This window comes from Notamacropus eugenii, chromosome 5 (assembly GCF_028372415.1).
Source record: "Notamacropus eugenii isolate mMacEug1 chromosome 5, mMacEug1.pri_v2, whole genome shotgun sequence".
In the NCBI taxonomy this organism is placed as follows: Eukaryota; Metazoa; Chordata; class Mammalia; order Diprotodontia; family Macropodidae; genus Notamacropus; species Notamacropus eugenii.
Genome location: NC_092876.1, coordinates 375989596 through 376010940, shown reverse-complemented (window position 1 = coordinate 376010940; position 21345 = coordinate 375989596). Strand labels below are relative to the sequence as shown.

Sequence of the window (21345 nt, the reverse complement as noted above, 5' to 3'; positions counted from 1 at the left end):
GGTTTTTTTTTAGATCATATCTATCATTTTTTATTTGTCATATTTGTTGGACTCATAAGAGTGTCAAGTAATGCAATGAAGTCACTTAATGTAAATGTCCCTGATTTATCTGGTCCAACCCTGTGCCAGAAACAGGAATATCCTCTGCAGTTATCCCCGATAGCCTTTTTTTAAAGAACTCTAGGAGTAGTGTTCTCACTATCTCCTCAGGCAGCCTTTTGCACAGCTGTAATAAAAATTTTGTTTTCATATCTGTCTCTCTGAAGCTCATCCATAATTTTGTTTTTTAGGACTAAGAAAAACATATATAATGCTTATATATAATCCTTCTTTAAAGCAACCTTTCAAATATTTGAAGACACCTGTTATGCCTTTTTCACTTGCCCTTGCCAAGACTTATCTTTTCCAAGCTAAAAATCCTTAATTCTTTCAACTAGTTCTCATATGACATGGTTTTGAATCTCCTTATCATCCTGGTTTCCTTTGGATAAACTCTAGTTTGTCAATGTATATCATAAAAAGTGAGTTCTACAAGTATAAAAACTATGTTATATTGATCTTATGGCATCCGGTTATTATGGAATTGTCCCCTCTCTTATTCTGAACGCTGTGCTTCTCCTAACATGCCCTTCAGGCCTCTTGGCTTTGGGTGCTGTTAATGCTCTCTAACCATCATCTTTCTTTTACTTTGTCTCACTGAATTCTCCTTGCAGGTTTCATCTAAGTGGCAAAAAGTTAAATCAGCTCTAGTAGATGACTTTATTGGCGCTGGAACTGAACAACTGTTGCTAGTTTTTAAGGATACATTCAATACAAATTGTCTGACTTCATTCAAGTTAACAGATCTTGGTAATGTGAACTATTCAGTAAGTTCTATTTCTTGAAGTTTTTAGACTTATTTATGTGCAAGTTTTTTCTACTCCCATTTTAAAATGTTTTTAGTTTAATAGTGAGGGGGAAGAAAGCTTAAAAATTTTTAAATATACTTTAAGTCAGATATTATTTAATGCCCTTTATTGACTCTCATTGTGATACACTATAAAAATTAATCTTAGGTGAAATAAGAGAACCACTGTGGACACCAAATAACAATAAAATTTATTCATTGACAATGTTATCCTACTGTAGTGATTTAATTATATAGGCATTTGTCCTTCTTAGGCTTAGAAATAATTGATAACACTTTGACACCTTATTGATAATTGAAGTAATTGTCATACAGGTTCATGGTTATACATCAAGCTACTAATATTAATCATAGTGCTTATTTTCTGTTGACCAGAAGATGGTCAAGAAATTATAAGATCAACTTTCAGATTAGTCTATATAATAACATCTAAGATTTTTTTCATTATTTCCTCATCCATAAAATGGGTATAATATTTGGACTACTGGCTTCACAGGATTATGAAAATAAAGTTAATCTATATAAAGTTATTCGTACCAGCAAAATATTTTATGTGCTTTAAATAGTTTTTATAATTTCACTGTATCTTCTTTTTTAGAATGATGCTTTTGATCCCATGGAGAATGATTTATTTGAAGACAGTGTGCAAGAGAATTATTCTCTTACAGTCCAGGCTCTGGAAAGAAGATTACAAGTTAGTCTATAAGCTTCCTTTTTGTTTATGTTTCTTTGTGTGGCTATCTCCTAGTGTAAATGGAGGTATTGGCAAGGGCAAGGGGTTGGGTAGGGGGAAAGATGGCTTGTGATTTCATGGTTTAAGGGAACTCCCAGTATGGAAAGCACCCCTACCAGTGAGATCATCCTTCACCAGCTCCTCAATGAGCTAGAGTCTTAGAGAATTGCCTAGGTCCCTGACAATGTTGAGTGATTTGCCCATAGAGATACGTCCAATATGTGTCATAGTCAAGATTCGAACTCAGATCTTACTGACTTTAAAGTAGATCTTCAGAACAAATAAATCATGGTCATTGGCAAACCACTTTACTTCCCCGACCCTCAGTTTCTTCACCTATAAAACAGGGATAATGCTACTTACAATTAATCTCAGTTGTAGTTCTAAAGTTTATTTGATAGCTAAACACTTATTTCTTGAGCAATTCTTAATTCAGTACCTAAAAATTTGAGACCATTTATAAGAAGATGAACCGGAGCCAATCCACATTTATAAAACTTCTAAAAAATTTTATCTGTACATCATTTCTAGTACATTATTAGAGTTCAAAATTCACATTCCATATCTTGGGACTGTTGGCCTATGTTATTTTAAGCCATCTTTATAATGTATACATACTTAACTTTTGTTTGAAAAGACTGTGAAAATTTGATGTTTTGAAAAAATAATTGTTTTTCATCTATCTTGATGTTCTCACAGCAGTGTGAGTGATAGAACTTTGATGAAAGTACAGAAGAGTTCTTTTTCATATTTATGTATTATGAATGGATGTTGGTAATTTTTTTCCTTTTAAATAAAAAAGCTTAGTATAAGACTTAATTATAAATCTTGCTTTATCATTTCTGTTTTCCTATGGAAAATAAATTTGTGCCACCTTGGAGAAAAGGCTCCATGAATCAGTGGCATAGCAAAAAAATTTTGGAATTACAGCTGTTCACTCTTCATTTATTAGTATGGGGTGTGTGGGGAGGAATCATTCTCTCCTTGTTATTAAATATTTTAAGTAATTATTGTTTTTTTAATTATTGAGTATGTTCTTTGTGTAGGAAACTTGTTTGTTTCTTACTAGGTACTGGGTACTAGGTAGTACGGGGAATTCCATTGTCATCTTGTGACTTTTTGCAGTACTTGGTGAAGGCCTTCTTCTTGGACTTACGCCAATTCTTATAGAATTGCCTCTTACACTCTTCACTGATGCACTCATCAAAGATGGTTTTAAAGCTCCGCACGCCTCGCAGGGTTTGCACATAGCCCACGATGCCCACAATGAACGTGGGGGGCGTCTCCAAGATTGTCACAGTCTCAACCACTTCCTTTTTGTTGACCTTTGAGCCAGGCCTCTCTCGAACAATATGGGTCATGTATGTCTGCCTTGTTGCCCAGAAGGATGGTCAGGTAGATGGGCTTTGAGGGGTCATCTTTGGAGAAGCTCTTCACCTTTTCCTGGTGCCTGCTGTTTCTCTTTCAAGGCAGGAAGCCCAGAGACCCATGCCTGGGAGTGGAGAACTTCCAGTGGAACATGCTGCTGCTGGTGTATCTGCAGTTACCACTGAGGCAAGCTTGGAGCAGTGTAGGGAATCCAGTAAGACCTTAATCTTCTAGTTTTGTCCTCAGTTCTTTTCTCTGGGTCAAGGGTTCTTAACTTTTTTTGGCAATCAGGTGAAACTTATGGATCCGTACATGGAATAGTGGTTTTAAGTGGATAAACAACTGCACAAACTAAATGAATTGTATTGGAAGTTCACAGATAACCAAGTCAAGAGCTCCTGCTCTAGATAGCTGTAGTCTAACAAAAAAAACAAGATGCATGCAACAATTTAATACATGAAGCAGAATGTGACAAGTAGTATGAAAGGTGTTTGGAATGTCAGGAGTAAAGGGGAGATTAGGGAAAGCTTTGCAGAAGAGATTTTTTATCTGGGTCCTGAACTAGGATTTTAACAGTGACTTTTTTGAAAAAATCACTAGTAGCAGAGAAAAGAGATAAACTGTGGGATATTGATAAGCAATTCAATTTGACTGAAACAGAAGGTCTGGGAATGATGTTGATGATGGAAAATAAGGTTGGAACAATAAACTAGACAGATCATGGAAGTCTTTGAATGTCAGGCTAAGAGATTTGTACTTTATTATAGACAATGGGGAACTATTTAATGGTTTGGAGCAGGATAGTGATATGATCAAACCTGTAGTTTAGGAAAATTAACCAATAGTCTGTAAGGTGGATTGGAACGGGGAAAGACAGGAAGTAGACTGACCAGTTGGGGAACTATTGCAGGTAACCAGATGAAAAATAATGAAGGCCTGAAATAGGATGGTGATAGAAGTAGAAGAAAGGCGACAGATGCCAGGAGATTTTGTTGTTTAGTATAGACAGTAGTTGTCAATTGGTTGAATCTCACCATGCATCTTCTGCATGACCTTGAGCCTCTTTCAGGAAAAGGAGAGTTGCCACACCATTGTGCTAGTCTCTTGCCACTGTAATGCGAGTGCCATTCCATCATGCCACATCTCCTCTGTGTCCAACCTTTTGTTTGAAGAGAAGAAACACCATTCTGTTAAGCACCAGACACCTCCCTTTGAGAAGAGGAGTTACACCATTACATCTAGTTGCCAGCCTAGTGCCCTGCTTTCCTGTTTGAGGGAGGGATAGTAATACCATTCCCTCAACTCCAAGCTCTTGCCCCTTTGATTGAATTGCCTAAGGCCCTAAGAGAACTCTACCTTGAGGCCAAAGTCTGTGGACATGGCAAATCTTTCTAAAATCTTCCCAAAATTAACAAATTCCTCCTGGTCATACCCTGCTATCCCAGTGATTCTGAACTCCCCTTGGTTGTTCAAACCCCTTTCCCTGTCCCTCTCTGTTTAATTCCTAATTTCCATTCCCTTCACCAACACCACCCTTCTCAATGCCCCACCCCTTCACTATGTTCTCTGGAATGCCAACTCCATGGGCAACAAACTTTCATCTTAAATCTCTTCCCTTCCCACTTCTTCCATTTTCTTTTTTTTTTTAATGTTAATGTTTTTCTTTTTTTAATTAATTTACTTTTAGTTTACAACATTCAGTTCCACAAACTTTTTAGATTTTCTTCCCCTCCCTTCTCTCCACCCTCCTTAAGACAGTGTGCAATCTGACATAGGCTCTACATGTGTATTCACATTAAACATATTTTTTCACATTAGGCATGTTGTAAAGAAGAATTGTAACCAATGGAAAGAAACATGAGAAAGAAGAAACAAAGCAGAACAAAACAAAACAAAAAAGAAAGATACCAAATAGTATGCTTCAGTCTGCATTCAGACTCCATAATTCTTTCTCTGGATGTAGCATTTTCCATCATGAGCTTTTTGGAGTTGTCTTAGAACCTTACGTTGCTGAGAACAGCCAAGCCTATCAGAGTTAGTTATCTCATAATGTGTCTGTAACTGTATACCATGTTCTCCTGGTTCTGCTTCCCTCACTCAGCATCAGTTCATATAAGTCTTTCCAGGTTTTTCTGAAGTCCAACTTATATTACATATTACAATACTCTGGACTCACTCTCCCAGAATGAGACTTACTACATTCTCTCCTCAGGGGTATCTTCGAGAGGTGAGCTGTCAGCTACAGCCCCACTTTGGTGACTTCTCTCCACTGTTAAATGCTGCTGATTAGCTTCCAGATTCATTTAATCAACCAAAATGGATTAGCTTTTACAAAGGGATATTTATTGCAAAGATCCAATAAGAACAGAAGTATAGACATTTTCCCCAGTACCACCAGGAACAGTGATCTCAGACAATGCAATTTTCGTATAGAATTGATTCTACCAAGTTCACTTCATAATATAACATAGCTGCTAGAAGAATTTGAGTCTTGGCTGCCACTCAGCTGATCAATCTAAGCTTCATTCCTTCCCATCTGACTTTTGACAAATCCTGGATGTCTAATATTTCATTTTCCTGACCTTTCAAAGCCACAAAGTTGTATCCATTTCCAATCTCCTTTACCTCCTCAGAGCCTTTTCATGCTTCTCTTCATTCTTGTGTTTGAAAGTCGAATTTTCTTTGCAGCTCTGGTCTTTTCATCAAGAATGCTTGAAAGTCCTTGATTTCAATGAAACACCATTTTTTCCCCTGAAGTATTATACTCAGTTTTGCTGGGCAGGTGATTCTTGGTTTTAGTCCTAGTTCCTTTGACTTCTGGAATATCCTATTCCACACCCTTTGATCCCTTAATGTAGAAGCTGCTAGATCTTGTGTTATCCTGATTGTATTTCCACAATACTTGAATTGTTTCTTTCTAGCTGCTTGCAATATTTTCTCCTTGACCAGGAAACTCTGGAATTTGGCCACAATGTTCCTAGGAGTTTCTCTTTTTGGATCTCTTTCAGGTGGTGATCGATGGATTCCTTGAATACTTATTTTGCCCTGTGGTTCTAGAATCTCAGGGCAGTTTTCCTTGATAATTTCATGAAAGATGATGTCTAGGCTCTTTTTTTGATAATGGCTTTCAGGTAGTCCCATAATTTTTAAATTGTCTCTCCTGGATCTGTTTTCCAGGTCAGTGCTTTTCCAATGAGATATTTCACATTATCTTCCATTTTTTCATTCTTTTGGTTTTGTTTTGTGATTTCTTGGTTTCTTATAAAGTCATTAGCCTCCATCTGTTCCATTCTAATTTTGAAAGAACTATTTTCTTCAGTGAGCTTTTGAATCTCCTTTTCCATTTGGCTAATTCTGCTTTTTTAAGCATTCTTCTCCTCATTGGCTTTTTGAATCTCTTGCCAATTGAGTTAGCCTATTTTTCAAGGTGTTATTTTCTTCAGCATTTTTTTGGGTCTCCTTTAGCAAGGTATTGACCTGCTTTTCATGCTTTTCTTGCATCTCTCTCATTTCTCTTCCCAGTTTTTCCTCCACCTCTCTAACTTGATTTTCAAAATCCTTTTTGAGCTCTTCCATGGCCTGAGCCCACTGAATATTTATTTTGGATGTTTGGGATACAGAAGCCTTGATGTTTATGTCTTTCCCTGATGGTAAGCATTGTTCTTCCTCATCCAAAAGGAAGGGAGGAGATATCTATTCACCAAGAAAGTAACCTTCTATGGTCTTATGTTTTCCCCCCCTTCTCTGGGCATTTTCCCAGCCAGTTCTTCTTCCATTTTCTAACTCTCACTGACACCTGGCTCCCTCCAATGATACAATCTCCCTGGCTGTACTTCAAGGCACTTGCTGCACTTTTATTCAGTACCCCAACTTACTGGTTGAGGTAGGGGAGTTGGAATATTCCTTCTTCCTCTTTCTCAGTTTCCCCCTTTTACCCTCATTCAATAACCTCTCCTCCTGTGAGGTTCATTCAATCTATACCATCAAATCAAAATTCTGGTAGCTACTGTTTACTGACTTCCAGGACACTCCCTTTCGTTCCTCAGTGAGTTCTGATAATCCTGATCTCCACAAACTTCTGCCCTTATAAAAGGGAATTTCAGCATATATAGATAACTCTGAGACATCTTAATTTTACAGTTCCTCATCTCAATTTCACATGACCTACTCCTCTTCCACTTCTCAGTCACTCACAGATGGTCATATCAATCTTGCTGTCACCCTCAAATGCACCACTTCCATATTCATGAACTCTGAAACTTCCTTACGTAATCACGATCTAGTGTCAATCTACCTCTCCCTCTGCCTTGCAGACCCAAACTATGTTCTTCCATATTGTCTCCTCCACTCCTTCAGGCCATCAACCCTACACTAAATATTCTGTCCTCCTTTCTCTGTCCCTGTTAAATTCTACACTGCCCTCTTGAATCCCCTGTCCTTTTGTCATATCTTACCTTTCTAAAACTCAGCTTTGGATCATTCACACCATCTGCTGCCATCCCTCCTATTCACATGCTGCTGAATGAGGGTGCAGAAAATCATGAAACTGTGCTAATTGGCCACATATCCTCACCTGTGGCCTCACTGCTACAAGGCAGTCCTCTTACACATCCCTAATTAACTTACTATCCCATTTTCCACAGCAGCTCTTCCAAACCTTTTCACTTCTCAAACCTCCCAGGGCTCTACCTTCTTCCCCCTTTCTCAGCTGAGAATCTTGCCCCCTACTTTACTTAAAAAAAAAAAATTGGGGCAATTTACTAAGAGCTCCCTCTTCTCCCTGTTGCCTCCCAGATACCTTATGCCACTGTCTTGTCCTTCATTTCCTATCATGAAGTAGCTTTACTCCTTGCCAAGGCTAACCTCTGTCTGCTCAAGGTGTCTCATTCTATCCCATCTTCTCCAGCAGTTTTCCCCTTCTGTTATTTCCTCTCAGTCACTTATTTTTATTCTCTTCCTGTCTACTGGCTCTTTCCCTACTGCCTACAAACATGCCCATGTCTCCCTTATCCTGAAAACATCCTTACTTTGATCCTTCCATCCCTGCATCTCTTGTGCACTTTGTGACTAAACTCCTTGAAAAAGACCACCCACAATTAATGAGTGCACTTTCTCTTATCATACTCTCTTCTTAACCCCTTACGCTCTGGCTTCTGATCCTATCATTCCATCAAAACTGCTGTCTCCTGAGTAACCAATGATCTCTTAGCTGTCAAATCCAGTGCCCGTTTCTCAATCCTCATTCTTCTTGACTTCTCTTTAGTCTTGGACTCTTTGCTCACCCTCTTCCCCTAGACACTGTCTTCTCTCTAGGTTTTTGTGATATTTCTGTCACCTTGTTCTCCTACCTGTCAGACTGTTTGTTTTTAGTCTCCTTTGTTTGATCATCATCCAAGTCACCTGTAGGCTCTTTGCTCCCTTAATGCTGTTTTCCTTGGTAATCTTATCAGCTCTCATGGATTCAGTTACTATCTCTATCTTCAGTTATAGATCTGCTGATTGAACCTCAGATCTGCTTATTCAGCCCTAATCTCTCAGATGACCTCCAGGTACCTAATAGATACCTCTAGGTACCTATTAGACTTCTTGAACTGTATGTCTTACAGACATCTTAAATTCACCATGCCTGAAATTGAACTCATTATATTTTCTCCCATTATATTTCTCCCATTTCTCATCATATTTTCTCCCTCTTCCAGACTTTCTTATTAGTGTAGAGGGTACTATCATCCTCCCAATCACATAAACTGAAAACCTAGGTGTCATCCTTGATACCTCACTCTTTCTCACTCCAGTCAGTTGTCAGGTCCTGGCTTTTCTACTTTCCTAATATTTCTCAGCTATGTCCCCTTCTCTTCTCTGTCCCACCATGGTACAGGCCCCCATCACCTCATGCCTGAACTACTGCAGTAGCCTGCAAGTTAATCTTTCTGCCAGAATTGTCTCCCCAGCTCCAATCCATCCTTCATTCAGTTTGCTGTGAACATGATCTTCCTCTCTCCCTTATTCAGTTAACTCCAGTGACTCCCTATCACCTCCAGGATCAAATATAAAAATCTTCTTTTTGGAGTTCAAAGCCTTTCGTAATGTGCCCCTCCAAATCCTTTACTTTACAGTTTTCTTACTCCTTATACCCTCCTGTATACCCTTGGATCCAGGGCCAGTTGCCTCTTTGCTGTTCCTTGCAAAAAAAACACTCCATCTCCCTTATACCCTTTGAACATTTTCGTTGGCTGTCTCATATCATGCCTGGAATGCTCTCCTTTTCACTTCCTTGGCTTCTTTCAAGTCTCAACTAAAATCCCATCTTCTAGTCTACAAATTCTAGTGCCTTTCTCCTGTTGATTATTTTCCATTTTCCTTGTATATAGCTTGTTTGTGCATAGTTATTTTCATTTTGTCTATTTCTATTAGACTGTGAGCTACTTGATAGCAAAAACTATCATTTTGCCTTTCTTTGTATCCCCAGTACTTAGTACCATGTCTAGTACATCTAGGTGTTTAATAAATGCTTATTGACTGACTGCAAGACAAAGATTCTTCAAAGATGACTTGAATGATTGGATAGCAGGTTTTTTTTTAAATATGGAAATGCTTGAAAATGGTGTAATAAAACATTTCAACTCTCAGTTTTGACCAAATCCTTCTACTTTCTATTGAAATTATAACTGTGGGTAACATCTTTTCTTCAACCTTACAGATTGGTTTGGCATCTATTCAAGAATTGCAGAAGCATCTCCTACTTAAGGAAAGAGTTCTTTCAAAATCTTGCAAAGCTTTAGTAGGCCTTGTTCAAGGGAAAGAATATGTTCCACCATGTGAAGAGGAGGTAAAATTAATTATATGACCATTATAACACTTTATAAGATGGAAAATTGAGATGTATGAAAGAACTCTAGTATTTAGGTGAATTACTGTATTGAATTTTAGTAGGATAAATAGATGCCTTAAGTCAGTCTTCCCTAAGACATTTAGTCTAAAGCAGTTTCCCATGTCTGAATCTTTTAAGTAATTTTTCAGTTATTTTTTTTTGAGTTGGCAGAACTATAATTTCCTAATTATTTCTTTTTCAATCACCAATATATCAGAAAATACTACTTTATGGATTGAGAAGCACAATTCATTAAAGAGGCAATGGTTGACTTTTTATTAGTAGCTTACCCTTAATTATTAATTAATTAACTAGTATTAATTATTAACCCATTTAATTAATTATTTATCGATTTTTAAATTTTATTTAATAAATAATGACTGGTTATTAATAATTGATTATTAATAATGAATACTATTTATTGATTAATTATTAATTCATTATTAATTGATTGATTAATGCATTATGATGGCAGATCCTTCAGGAGACCTATTGTTAGAAATAATTGGATTTACTGGAGAACTGAGGGGTTATTCATTTAAGCACTAAAAAAACTTTTAACTATTGTCCATAAAAAAAAAATCTTTTTAAAAATATATTCTGCACTTTCTTGTCTTCTTAAAATTATAAACTGACGAACATTTATTCTTGATTATCCAATGACATCATTTTGAATATCAGGTATTATACTGTGTGATGATATAATGATGTCTTCAGGGCCTAAATCCTCTAAGTTCACTTGCCTTTGTGCTAAATGGCCCAAGATTGTCAGGTGTTTTTTTAATGTATTGTGTTTGCCTTTTATTGTTTTGATGTGTCGTATTTTGCTATTAGCTGTCATGATGCTTGCTTATAAACATCCCCTTCCCACTTTCTAATTTCTGTTGTTTCTAAATCTCTTGTGGTCTTATAAACCAAGCATGCATATAGACATCAGATTTTTTCAGTATGTTGTTGATTAACTTTGCTGAATTTTTATTCCTCTTATTCTTTATTTTAAAGGATAGTTCTCAGGGAAGAATATGAGAAAATAACATATTGGGAACTATAGGAGATGTAAAAACAAAACACAGTAATAACATTTCTTTAAAAGAAAAGTCAAGCATATTAAGACTGTGTATAAAGAAAGAGTAACATTTTTCTGAGTGATGGGCCACTTAGACTGCTTTTGGGTCCCTTTTTGTTTACTCTTCTGAATTTAATCACAATTCCAGAGAAATAAAGTTGCTGACTATGTGAATCCAAATTACTTACGTTGTCACTGTGTTTTTATAAGCTTCTTTGTTTTGCCAAAATAGTGTAGTCTGTTTTTGCTTTCTCCAGTTATAATCTATGTAATTAAATTCAGAAGTCTTAAAAAGGAAAAAAAAATTTACAATCTGAAAAAATTATTTACTTCCCAGAAAATTTAGGAAATTTAAAATAATAGAATGCTTGAATTTGGTACCTAGTAGTTTTTAGGATTCAATTTTCAATTGCTGTAATCCTTGTAACCTTACATTATATCCTTTGGGCCATGTCATGATTCTGATGAGAAGTTTCAATAGGATAAATAGATGCCTTAAGTCAGTCTTCCATAAGGCATTTTGTCTAACATAGTTCCCCATGTCTGGATCTCTTAAGTAATTTTTCACAGTTATCTTTTTTTTGAGTTGGCAGAACTATAATTCCCTAATTATTCTGGCAATTTCCTTAGATCCCAACCCTTGTAGGTTGGTTGATCTTACAAATTCAACAGAAAGTGAGTTATGAAAGCGTAAGAAGTCTGTTGGGACTATTCCCTCAAAAGACAGACTTTCTTTTTCTCTTAATTCCAGTCCAACAAACATTATTAGTTAAACATTATTAATTTATCCTCTTATATTGAAGGATCTGTGCTAGAGTCTGGGAATGCAAAGATATGTGAAAACAGTTCCTTCAAGGAGTTTTTATTGTAATCACTAAAGTGTTGTAATATAATTTACAAATTTACAATTATGGACATTTTTGCTAATTCTTTAAAGAGATAAGACCAGGCAACTATCAGAGACTTTTAAGGCACCATAAAACATCACATCAATATATAAAACTCACTTTAGCCCTAAACTTGTAGGTCCAAGCAACCCCCTGCAAGGCTTGAGAGGCTGAAACGAAGCTAAGAAAGTAGCCAGGAAACCCACAGGAACCTTTTAAGGTACATCTTTGGTAGGAGCCATTTTGTTCTTGTCTTTGTATTTATATGCCTGAGGGCCTTGGCAACTTTCTTCCCACTTTGCTCATACGTTGTCCATCTGAGGATAGATCTGGTAGGGAACCTGGAAAGAGAGTTTCCTAGGATGTCTAATAATCTGGTCATAGAGCCTTATTGGGTTACACAAAAATTCTTAAATACTCGTGCTAATTTGAGGATCATTCCTATTTTATTTTAGATAAAATTTTGTATCTTAGGCTTGATTAACTTCCAAGATAAGTTTTACTTCTAAGCAATTGTTATAATTGACATTGATGTAATGAGAGGCCTATGCAAATAGAGAAATTAGTTACGTGGAAAAGCAGATGGCTTAGTAGTAAGTTTCATAAAATAGATTGATAGCTAAAATTTTGAAAAATTAAAAACTCTCTCAGTCATCAATATTGGAATATTTTGGTTCCACTTATTATTATTTATGTGAAGAAATCTGTCCCTTTTGTGTTTTTATACAGCTTGTATTAGCTTTCCTGATAGGTAAAAAGGTCATCAAACATTCATACCTTTTCTCCTTTCCCCAACTTCCTTCATTTGTCAATCTAATAGAGATAACATGTTTAACTTATGTGAAAATCTTTAAAGAAATTAAATAGTAGACAAAAAATAAATTATTTTAGACTATAAGACCTAAATAAGTTAGTTGCTTTATATTGAACATACTAGATCTAAAGAGATGTTTCTTTTTTCTTCATAAGGGCATTCTCGTTTCTCTCTGTGGTGATAAAAAACAGCTTCCCCATTCCTTGAATGAAAAGCTATCAAACATATCTCATGATTCAGAACATATAATAGAGAAGATGTGGTGTCGTGTGCTGGATGACCACTTGATTGTTGGAGTAGAAATCAAGAATTCTTTTATATCGTAAGTTAATATAAACTCTGACATCATCAAGTTAGACTAGTTAATATTCTAAGAATGGGATTTTTTTATACTAAGATTTTTAGATTCAACACATTGCTGAGTCAGTTTCTCTGGAACAAGATAATAATGGTAGTACCAAGATAGTCAAATGTCTGTTTAATACATTCAGTGATATCAGTAGTCTTTAAGATATTAATGACAGGACAGAAAAGCAAAGGAATTATCAAAATTATAATGTATCTCTTCCCACAAATTAAAGAATTTTCCCTTCTTTCTGTTGCTCCTGTTATAGTGGACAGGGTGAGAGTTGCTCCACAACTACAGTGTGCTTAGTGGAAGGAGCTAGCAATTAGAAAAGTGAACTAGCAGATCTTTCTTTCTGTTAAGGTTAGGAGATTGAATTATATGGCCTTTCCTGCCCATCTCTATGATTGCCTAAACTATAAATTCTTGTTAGTTATTGTTTAATCTGTGTCTACTACACTTACCTGCTTGCCTTCCACTCCCCTAGTACTACTAATAGCCTATCAATAGACTTTCAGAACTGAAAACAGATTCTTCTCTAGTCCAGGAATAAGAGTTTCAGTAGACACCAAATTCTGATTTTTACACCTTAGTCTGAGCTGAAATCCTGAATACGGAACTTCTTCACTTTCTATCATGAGCCAAATAGTCCTTGAACACTGAGTTGATAACTTGATAACATTCCTTTGCATATTCAAAGGAGAACTCAGAAATGTGCATTTCTTAGAACCTTTAGGTTTGAAGTTACATCTGTACTCTTTGGAGAAGGGAGATACTTCTAGTGTCTAGCAGGAAGCTAAAAAACTGTTGGTTGATGTTTTGTTATGTGTTATTTCATCTTTATTATGTAATGTTAATTCAGTTACTCATTCTGTGCTAAGAATAAATATAATATTCAAGCAAAAAAACCAAGTGAGCCAATTTGTATCATAGAATGTTTGGAGGAGAATAATGTGTAATAAGGTCAAAGGTAGGTTGGAGCTAGTGTGTGAAGAACTATAAATGTCAAATAAGAGTTTTTATGAAGGTGTTAGGGAGTCACCAAAGTTTATTGAGTAGGGGAATGACATGGTCAGACCTATGTACTTCAAGAATCTAATTTTTGACAACTATGTGGAGTATGGATATGGATTAGAAAGAGTTGAGACTTCAATCAAGTGACTAATGAGGAAACAATTTTAGTAATCCAGGCAAGAGCCCCAAACTAGGGTAGAAAAGAGAAGGGAATGGATGTGAGAGATGTTATTGAAGTAGAATTGATAAGATTTAATGGCTAATTGGATGTGAGAAGAGTAGGATGAAGGATAGTAAAAATTGAAGGATGATGAAATTGTGAAACTGAGTGAGCCCTCAGCAAAAATAGAGAAGTTAGGATGAGGGTTGATTTATGTTTCTATTTCATGCTCTTGTTAACTTTGTACTTTTCTTTGCAATAAAGTTGAGGAATAGTTTAAGTTGTTTTTTTTTTTTTATTTTTAATGCTCCATTATTGAAGTAGAATCAAGGTGTTGGTTAGTCTTAGAAAATGATTTATTTATTGATTTAAGGAACTTACTACTAAGCTCCTTGGAAGAATAAAATATTTTAAGATATTTATAATTGTCTGTTTCAAGAGGAGCAGTAGTAACAGGGTTAAATACATGAATGTTATAGTGATATGGCTTTCAAATCTGAAACATTCTTCAGTAAGGGAAAGGGGAAAAAACCCAAAATGTCACAATACTTCTTTGCCCAATTCTCCATAATAGTTGTGTGATTTTAGAAAATGAACTTGGATTACAATAAATCTTTGTGGTTTTTACAGATTCCTAAATAATGTGACTTTATCATTGTTAATGGATCAAGCATGTACTTCCAGCCCTCTACTTATTCAGTGTAGAAACAGCATGATCAGGTTGGATAAGGTGTCTTTCCCTACATTGTCATCTCCATGTGAAAGTGAATCAGCAGCAAAAAGGATTAAATTGATCCTTCATAACAAGGAAAGGAAAAGCAATTTTCATGAACAGTTATCTGAGGCTGACTGCATCCAGGTATTTACAGTTGTTACAGCTCTTTCACCACTTTTGGCATTCCATAATTTTTGTTGTATTGTAATGCTACATGCCAGATGGGGAGAAAACAGTGGCCAATGTGGAGAGAGCTGTACTGTACCTTGTGGGAGACTTTCTTTAAATATAGAAGACATTTCCAATGGAAAATATTCAGTAACCTTACCAGAGAAGAATAAACCTTTGAAAGGTAATTTTTTTATTAGTGCATGGTGCATCATCTTTTTTGGTGACTGAAAATTTTAAAAGCTTAATAGTTTAGATTTTTAGTTCATGTCATTTTTTTTCTCATAGAACCTGTGGAAGATCTCTTTGCACTTCTTGCAGTATTTCACAAATTTTGTTTTCAAATAACATCACCTGATTGTACATTGAGTTCAGTGAAAACATGGCTTGTTGAACACATGGAATGTGAAACAATCAAAGAATTTCCGGATAGCTTCCTTTGTAAAAGTCTAGGAGCTTTAAATGGAACATTCTTCAACTGGAAACAAAAAACACCCTTTGAAGGAATTTTAATAGTATATTGCAGGTAAATTAATATAAAGTTGACATTTTCATAGTGCCTTGAGATTTATGAAGTGTAAATAATAATAGCTAACATTTACATAATACTTTAAGGCTTACAGAAGACATTACATAAATTTGATCTTCAAAACAACCATTGGTCAGTAAACATGAATTTGTTAAGCACTTACTAGGTATCAAGCACTGTGAAATCTAGGGATATTTAAAACAAACAAAAAATACATTCCTTGCCCTCAGGTAGCTCACATTCTTTGAGGGAATAATAATAATGGAAATAATAGAAAACAATTATGTATGTAAAAGACATGTTCAGTGTAAATGAAAGGTAATCTTAAAGAGGAGGCACTAACTTTAGGGGGAGTGGGAGGAAGGGACCTGGAAAGTCTTCTCCCAGAAATGGGATTTGAGCTGAATCTTGAAGGAGGCCAGAGTTGTGAAGGTAAGAAGGGAATACTCTGCAGGCATGGGGGATAGCCAATGAAAAGGGCACACACATACCACATATACATGTACATATATCTATATATATGTAATTTCCCCCCAATTACATGTTCAAGCTATTTTTAAAATTTCTTTTAAGATTTTGAGTTCCATATTCTATCTTTCCTTCCCCCTCTCTGAGATGGTAAGCAATCAGATATAAGTTATACATGTGCAATCATGTAAAACATTTCCATATTAGTCATTTTATAGAAAAAGATGTGAATAAAAGAAAAAGAATGAAAGTGAAAATAATATGCTTCAGTACATATTAAAATATGCCAGTTCTTTCTCTGGAGGAAGATAAAATGCTTCATCAGTCCTTTGGGATTGTCTTGGATCATTGCATTGTTGAGAATAGCCACAATATTGCTGTTCTTATGTGCAATGTTCTCCTGGTTCTGTTCATTTCCTGTCAGTTCGTGTAAGTCTTTCCAGGTACACACTGAAAACCATGTACCAGGCCTGTACAACTTGTGGCTCGCCATACACCAAAGGATTTTGGGCAGTGGGTGAAAAACATAGAGGAAAACATCCTTTGTACAAAGAGGAAATCCTTTAGTGTGCACAGCAGGTTGTGCAGGCCTGCCATATGCCAAGATAAGATAAAATGAATACATGATTTACACATAAAAGGTGATACCATAAGCAAATTAGGAGAGCATGGAATAGTTTATCTGGCAGATCTATGGAAGATTTTAGGACCAAAGAAAATATGGAGAGCATTACAAAATGTAAAGTAGATCATTTTGATTATATAAAATTGAAAAGTTTTTTGCACAAACAAAACCTGTGCAAACCAAAATTATAAAGAAAGTAGAAAACTAAGGGGAAAATTTGCAATAAACATCTCTGATAAAAAGCTCATTTCTCAAATTTATGTAAACACAAGTCATTCTTCAACTGATAAATGGTCAAAGGATATGAATAGTTCTGTTCAGAAGAAGAAACAAAAGCTATAGTCATATAAAAAAATGCTCTAAATCACTGTTGATTAGAGGGGAGTAAAATATAAGCATATTAGAAAGGTAGGAGAGGGTCAGGTTATGAAGGGCTTTAAAATCCAAACAGTGGATTTTCTATTTGATCCTGTAGGTTACAGGGAGACACTGAAGTTCATTGAATGGAGGGGATGACATGGTCAGTTCTGTGCTTTAGGAAGATCACTTTGGCAGAGAAATGGAGAATGAATTGGAAAGGACAGACACTTGAGAAAGGAAGACTAACCAACAGGCTACTGCTGTAGTTCAGGCATGAGGTGAGGAAGAACCCATACCAGGGTGTCGTCTGTATGTGAAAGATATTATGAAGGTAGAGACAAAAGTTAGTAACACCTTAGGTCTGTAGGATGAATCACTTATGATACACATGATAAACATTTATCAAATACCATTGAGCACTCAAGAATAATACTTAGGTTGCACACCTGGGTAACTGGGAATACCATTGGTGATATATTTGACATTAATAGGGAAATTAGGAAGGGAGAACTTGTGTGGAAAGATGAGTTCAGTTTTGTAAATGTTGAATCTGAGATGTCTATGGGGCATGTAGGACTGTAACTCGGAAGTGAGACTAAGGCTGGATATATAGATCTTGAAATCATCTATTTAGAGATAATTAAGCCCATGTAAGCTGGTGAGATAACCATATGAGATTGTAAGGAGGGAGAATAGAAGAGACTTTAGGACAGAGACATGGAAGGTACCTGTAGTTAGTGGAAGTGACCAGAGGGAAGATCCAGCAAAGAAGACTAAGAAAGAGTCATCAGAGAGGTTGAAGGGGAACCAGGAGGGCAACTAGTGTCATGAAAACCTAGAAAGGAGATAGTATCCAGAAGAGAGTGATATGAACAGTGCTAAAAATTGGGATTTGGTAATTAAGAGATCATTGATAATTGTGGAAAGAATGATGAGGTCAGAAGCAAGAATGCAGAGAGTTTAGAAGAAAGTAAGAGAAAAGGCAACAGTCAGATACCTTCCAAAGGAATTTAGCCAGTAAAAAGAAGTTTACTAGTTATTGAATAAAGTATTGAAGATACTACAATCTATATGGAGAGACTAATGAAAAAGTAATTGGGGAAAAAGAAAGTTGGTTGGCCATTTTGTAACTAAAAAAAAAAAGCTTTGCTCAGCTACTATTATTTTGCTTCTTACTCACCATTCATCCCACTTGAAGCTTATCATCTAGGTATCCATGACTATTGATGGAAGAAGGTTCGTTAGATTTTAAAAAGTTGTTGTGGATGAGGGGACACTCTCCTTTGTTGTATGCTTCCAAGTTGTGGTCCTCTAGATATTTTGAATATTGCGTAAATTGACACTGTTTGTATACTGGTTGGGTTTTTTATTTTATTTTTCTTTTTTTAAACCTTTGCTTCTAGGAAAGGGAATGGGAAGACAAGGAATGGAAGACAAAAAATCCATGTATAAATCCACATTTATACATGAATATTCTGTAGGAACAAAAAGTATATTATGTTCTTTTCAGTATCACCATGGTTATAAATTACTAATTTAATTTAATATATTAGAGACACTGTACAGAAAACTCAACATGATTTTTTCTCCATTCCAGGAATCAAACAGCTTTGTTGCAGTGCCTTCATAATCTCACCCAAGTTCTCCCTATAAACTGTGTGATAAAACAGCTAAAATCAGGAAGCAAGGAATTCCTTACTAACCAGTTGGCACTGTTTTTAGAGAAGGAAATTGTTACCCTTAAGAATTCTTTTTCTTCAGCTGTATCTGAAGTTGAAAGCAACTTGGCACAAAGGTGTGAAATAATCAAGAAAAACAATAGCAGCCGAATGCCAAAGGCTTCCTCATTGGGCACGGAGGAAGCAGTACAGTGGATCAGAGAAGAGCTTCAGCAGGAAAGGGAACAAATCACCTGGGGCATGAACCTAACACTGAGCAATGCTATCTACAGAGAAATGACTTTGAAAGTAGCAGAGATTCAGCTGAAATCAGACTTAGCTGCTCAGAAATTGAATAATTATTAAGGGTTATAAGCAGAAATGTTTATTTAACTGCCACAATAATTTGTGTTCCATTTGTTTTCATTTTACATCATTGTGGGTGATCCCTTTGGAAAAATAAAGACAAAATTTTTTGTCTCATATTTTTTGGTGCTACAGGAAATGGCTTGTCAAAAATCCCTTTCTAAGTAGTAGAGAGACATGATGTTAACATTTGTTTTAAATTTTCCCACATATGACATTTAACCTTCACTATTATCCCATTTCAGAATTCCTTAAAACTAATTCTTTTTAGGGAGTGTCTTCAGGGAGTAAAGAACTCCTGTAAGTGTCAAATTTACATGGAATGTGATGCCTTTGTTTACAGAACATGATCTACTTAGCAAAGTGACTATGAATTTTAGAACTAAAGTCTTGAGAACTGCTGTTAATTTAATTTAACATCAACTGGAAAGTATCACTGAAAATATGTCAGTTAAATCTTCAAAAATTTAATATTATTTTCTTCATGTACCCATTATTTTAAATGGTTTATCCATATAATTCTTAATTTACATACAAATTGAGAATGTCTAAGTCATTTAGAATTATAACTCTAGGCAGAGCAATATAGAATTACAACTAGAATAGCTTAATTATTAATTATTGAACTCCTTTGAGATTTTTAAGTAACAGTGAAGGTTCCACTAATTGAGAATATATTTCAAAAGAAGCAGTGGAAAAAGACACTCCAAGAGGCAAAAATTTAGTAGTGTGGGTTAGTGAATAGAGGCTGAATTTGAAATCAGAAAGGCCTGGATTCAAGTTTTGCCCATATTTAAAGAGCTCTGTGACTTTTGTCATGCTTAGTGATCTTGATCAAATTACTTAACCACTCTGGACTTCAGTTTCCTCATCTGCAGAGGAGTCTTAATTCAGTGACTTCTAAGATCTCTTCCAACTTTAAATCTATTATCCTGTGATCCAATCTTTTGTGGAAAAAATGGTATCTGGAAGAATAAGAAAGGAAGAGAGAAAAGAAAGGACTTACACAAAGCATAGAAGCCACAGGAATGTCTCTCATTTAGTTATTTTGAGAGAAATAGTTGTCAACTGGTGGTTAAAAGAAAACAAAGTGACTGTGAAATCTGTCTTGGAATTCTGTTATACTGTTTTCCCCTTAAGCTCTAGGAGCATATTCATGATCCAATGGTATACCAATTTTTAAAAATAATTTTTGAGTACATATTCTGCATAAAGTAATATGCTGAATACTGATGAGGGCAAGGACCCCTGCTTCTACATAAGTAAGCTTTTACTTTGGTTTCTTGATATAGGCTTTATGACTCATCATTGTCCAAAACATACTATGTTTCTTTAGGAATCTAGTGAATTAAGAACTATGTAAATCTATTACAGAATATAAAAGAGAAAATATATTTTCCATAAATGAAAAGGAAAATAGTGCAAAGAAACTAGGGAAATGTGCATAATATGAGATTAGGATGTTATATTGAAAGAGAACAATGTGAATTGGAAGATAAATTAGACCTGCCATGAGTCCAAATGAAATATATGAACTCTATATAATAAAATACCATGTATTCATTGTTTAAATTTGAGGAGAGGAGTAAATCAGAGAATTAGGAAAAGTATAAGGAAAATACTGAGATGAGAAATATTTAATCAACTCTCCAAATCTAAATAAATGAATGAGATTAACCTTCCAAGAGAATGTAATAGTGGTTCAGTTGGCAGTTACTATATTAACACAAATCTTAGCAACAAGAATGGTAAAATGTTTCCAAATTTTATGAAAGATGAAACATGATATCAGGATACCACAAATGCATAAATTAAGTTGAAAACATTTGAATTGAAAGAAAGCATTCATCCTTCCATTCTGAAAAACAGGTCCAAAATAGCATCAAAAGATGTCACTTAAACTGGTTCTGGGGTTTGAAACAAGGGAGGTCTGGCCTACTTAAGCTGAAATTTGGTTGGCATAGACAAGAAAGATGACAGGGAGGGTAAAGGGAGGCATATATTTTAATATTATTTACATAAATGGTAATTCCCCATCCATGTCAATCGATGAAACTCAAGACTATGACATGACTGAGTTCAAGACAAATTCAAAATGCAGCTGAAAGGCATAAACATGAATTTGAAGAATATAAGAATGTATCTTCCAGTAAAAAATGGTCATTACATGAGATTATGGAATGTTCAGGATAACTTCTTACATCCAATTTTACTAAAATAGCTGATTGCAAAATAAAACAATTATGATATAGAATAACAGAAGTTTAAATAATAGAACTGACATACTGTG

General features: G+C 35.4%; 1 protein-coding gene across 3 annotated transcripts in view; it reads left to right on the top strand.

Moving 5' to 3' along the window:
- The window catches only part of FANCB (FA complementation group B), a 30194-nt gene extending 11020 nt beyond the window's left edge, over window positions 1–19174 (top strand). The window contains exons 3-9 of one of the 3 annotated variants that reach the window (XM_072614326.1): window positions 714–866; window positions 1506–1601; window positions 9709–9837; window positions 12802–12968; window positions 15103–15233; window positions 15338–15575; window positions 18629–19174. In XM_072614326.1, coding sequence (XP_072470427.1) covers window positions 714–866; window positions 1506–1601; window positions 9709–9837; window positions 12802–12968; window positions 15103–15233; window positions 15338–15575; window positions 18629–19055 — 1341 coding nt within the window. In that variant the 3' untranslated portion in view covers window positions 19056–19174. Of the gene's footprint in view, window positions 1–713; window positions 867–1505; window positions 1602–9708; window positions 9838–12801; window positions 12969–14796; window positions 15234–15337; window positions 15576–17146; window positions 17310–18628 lie in introns of those variants that run through there. The other 2 variants (XM_072614325.1, XM_072614327.1) reach the window with 2 other exon arrangements.
- The last annotated feature ends 2171 nt before the right edge of the window (window positions 19175–21345 follow it).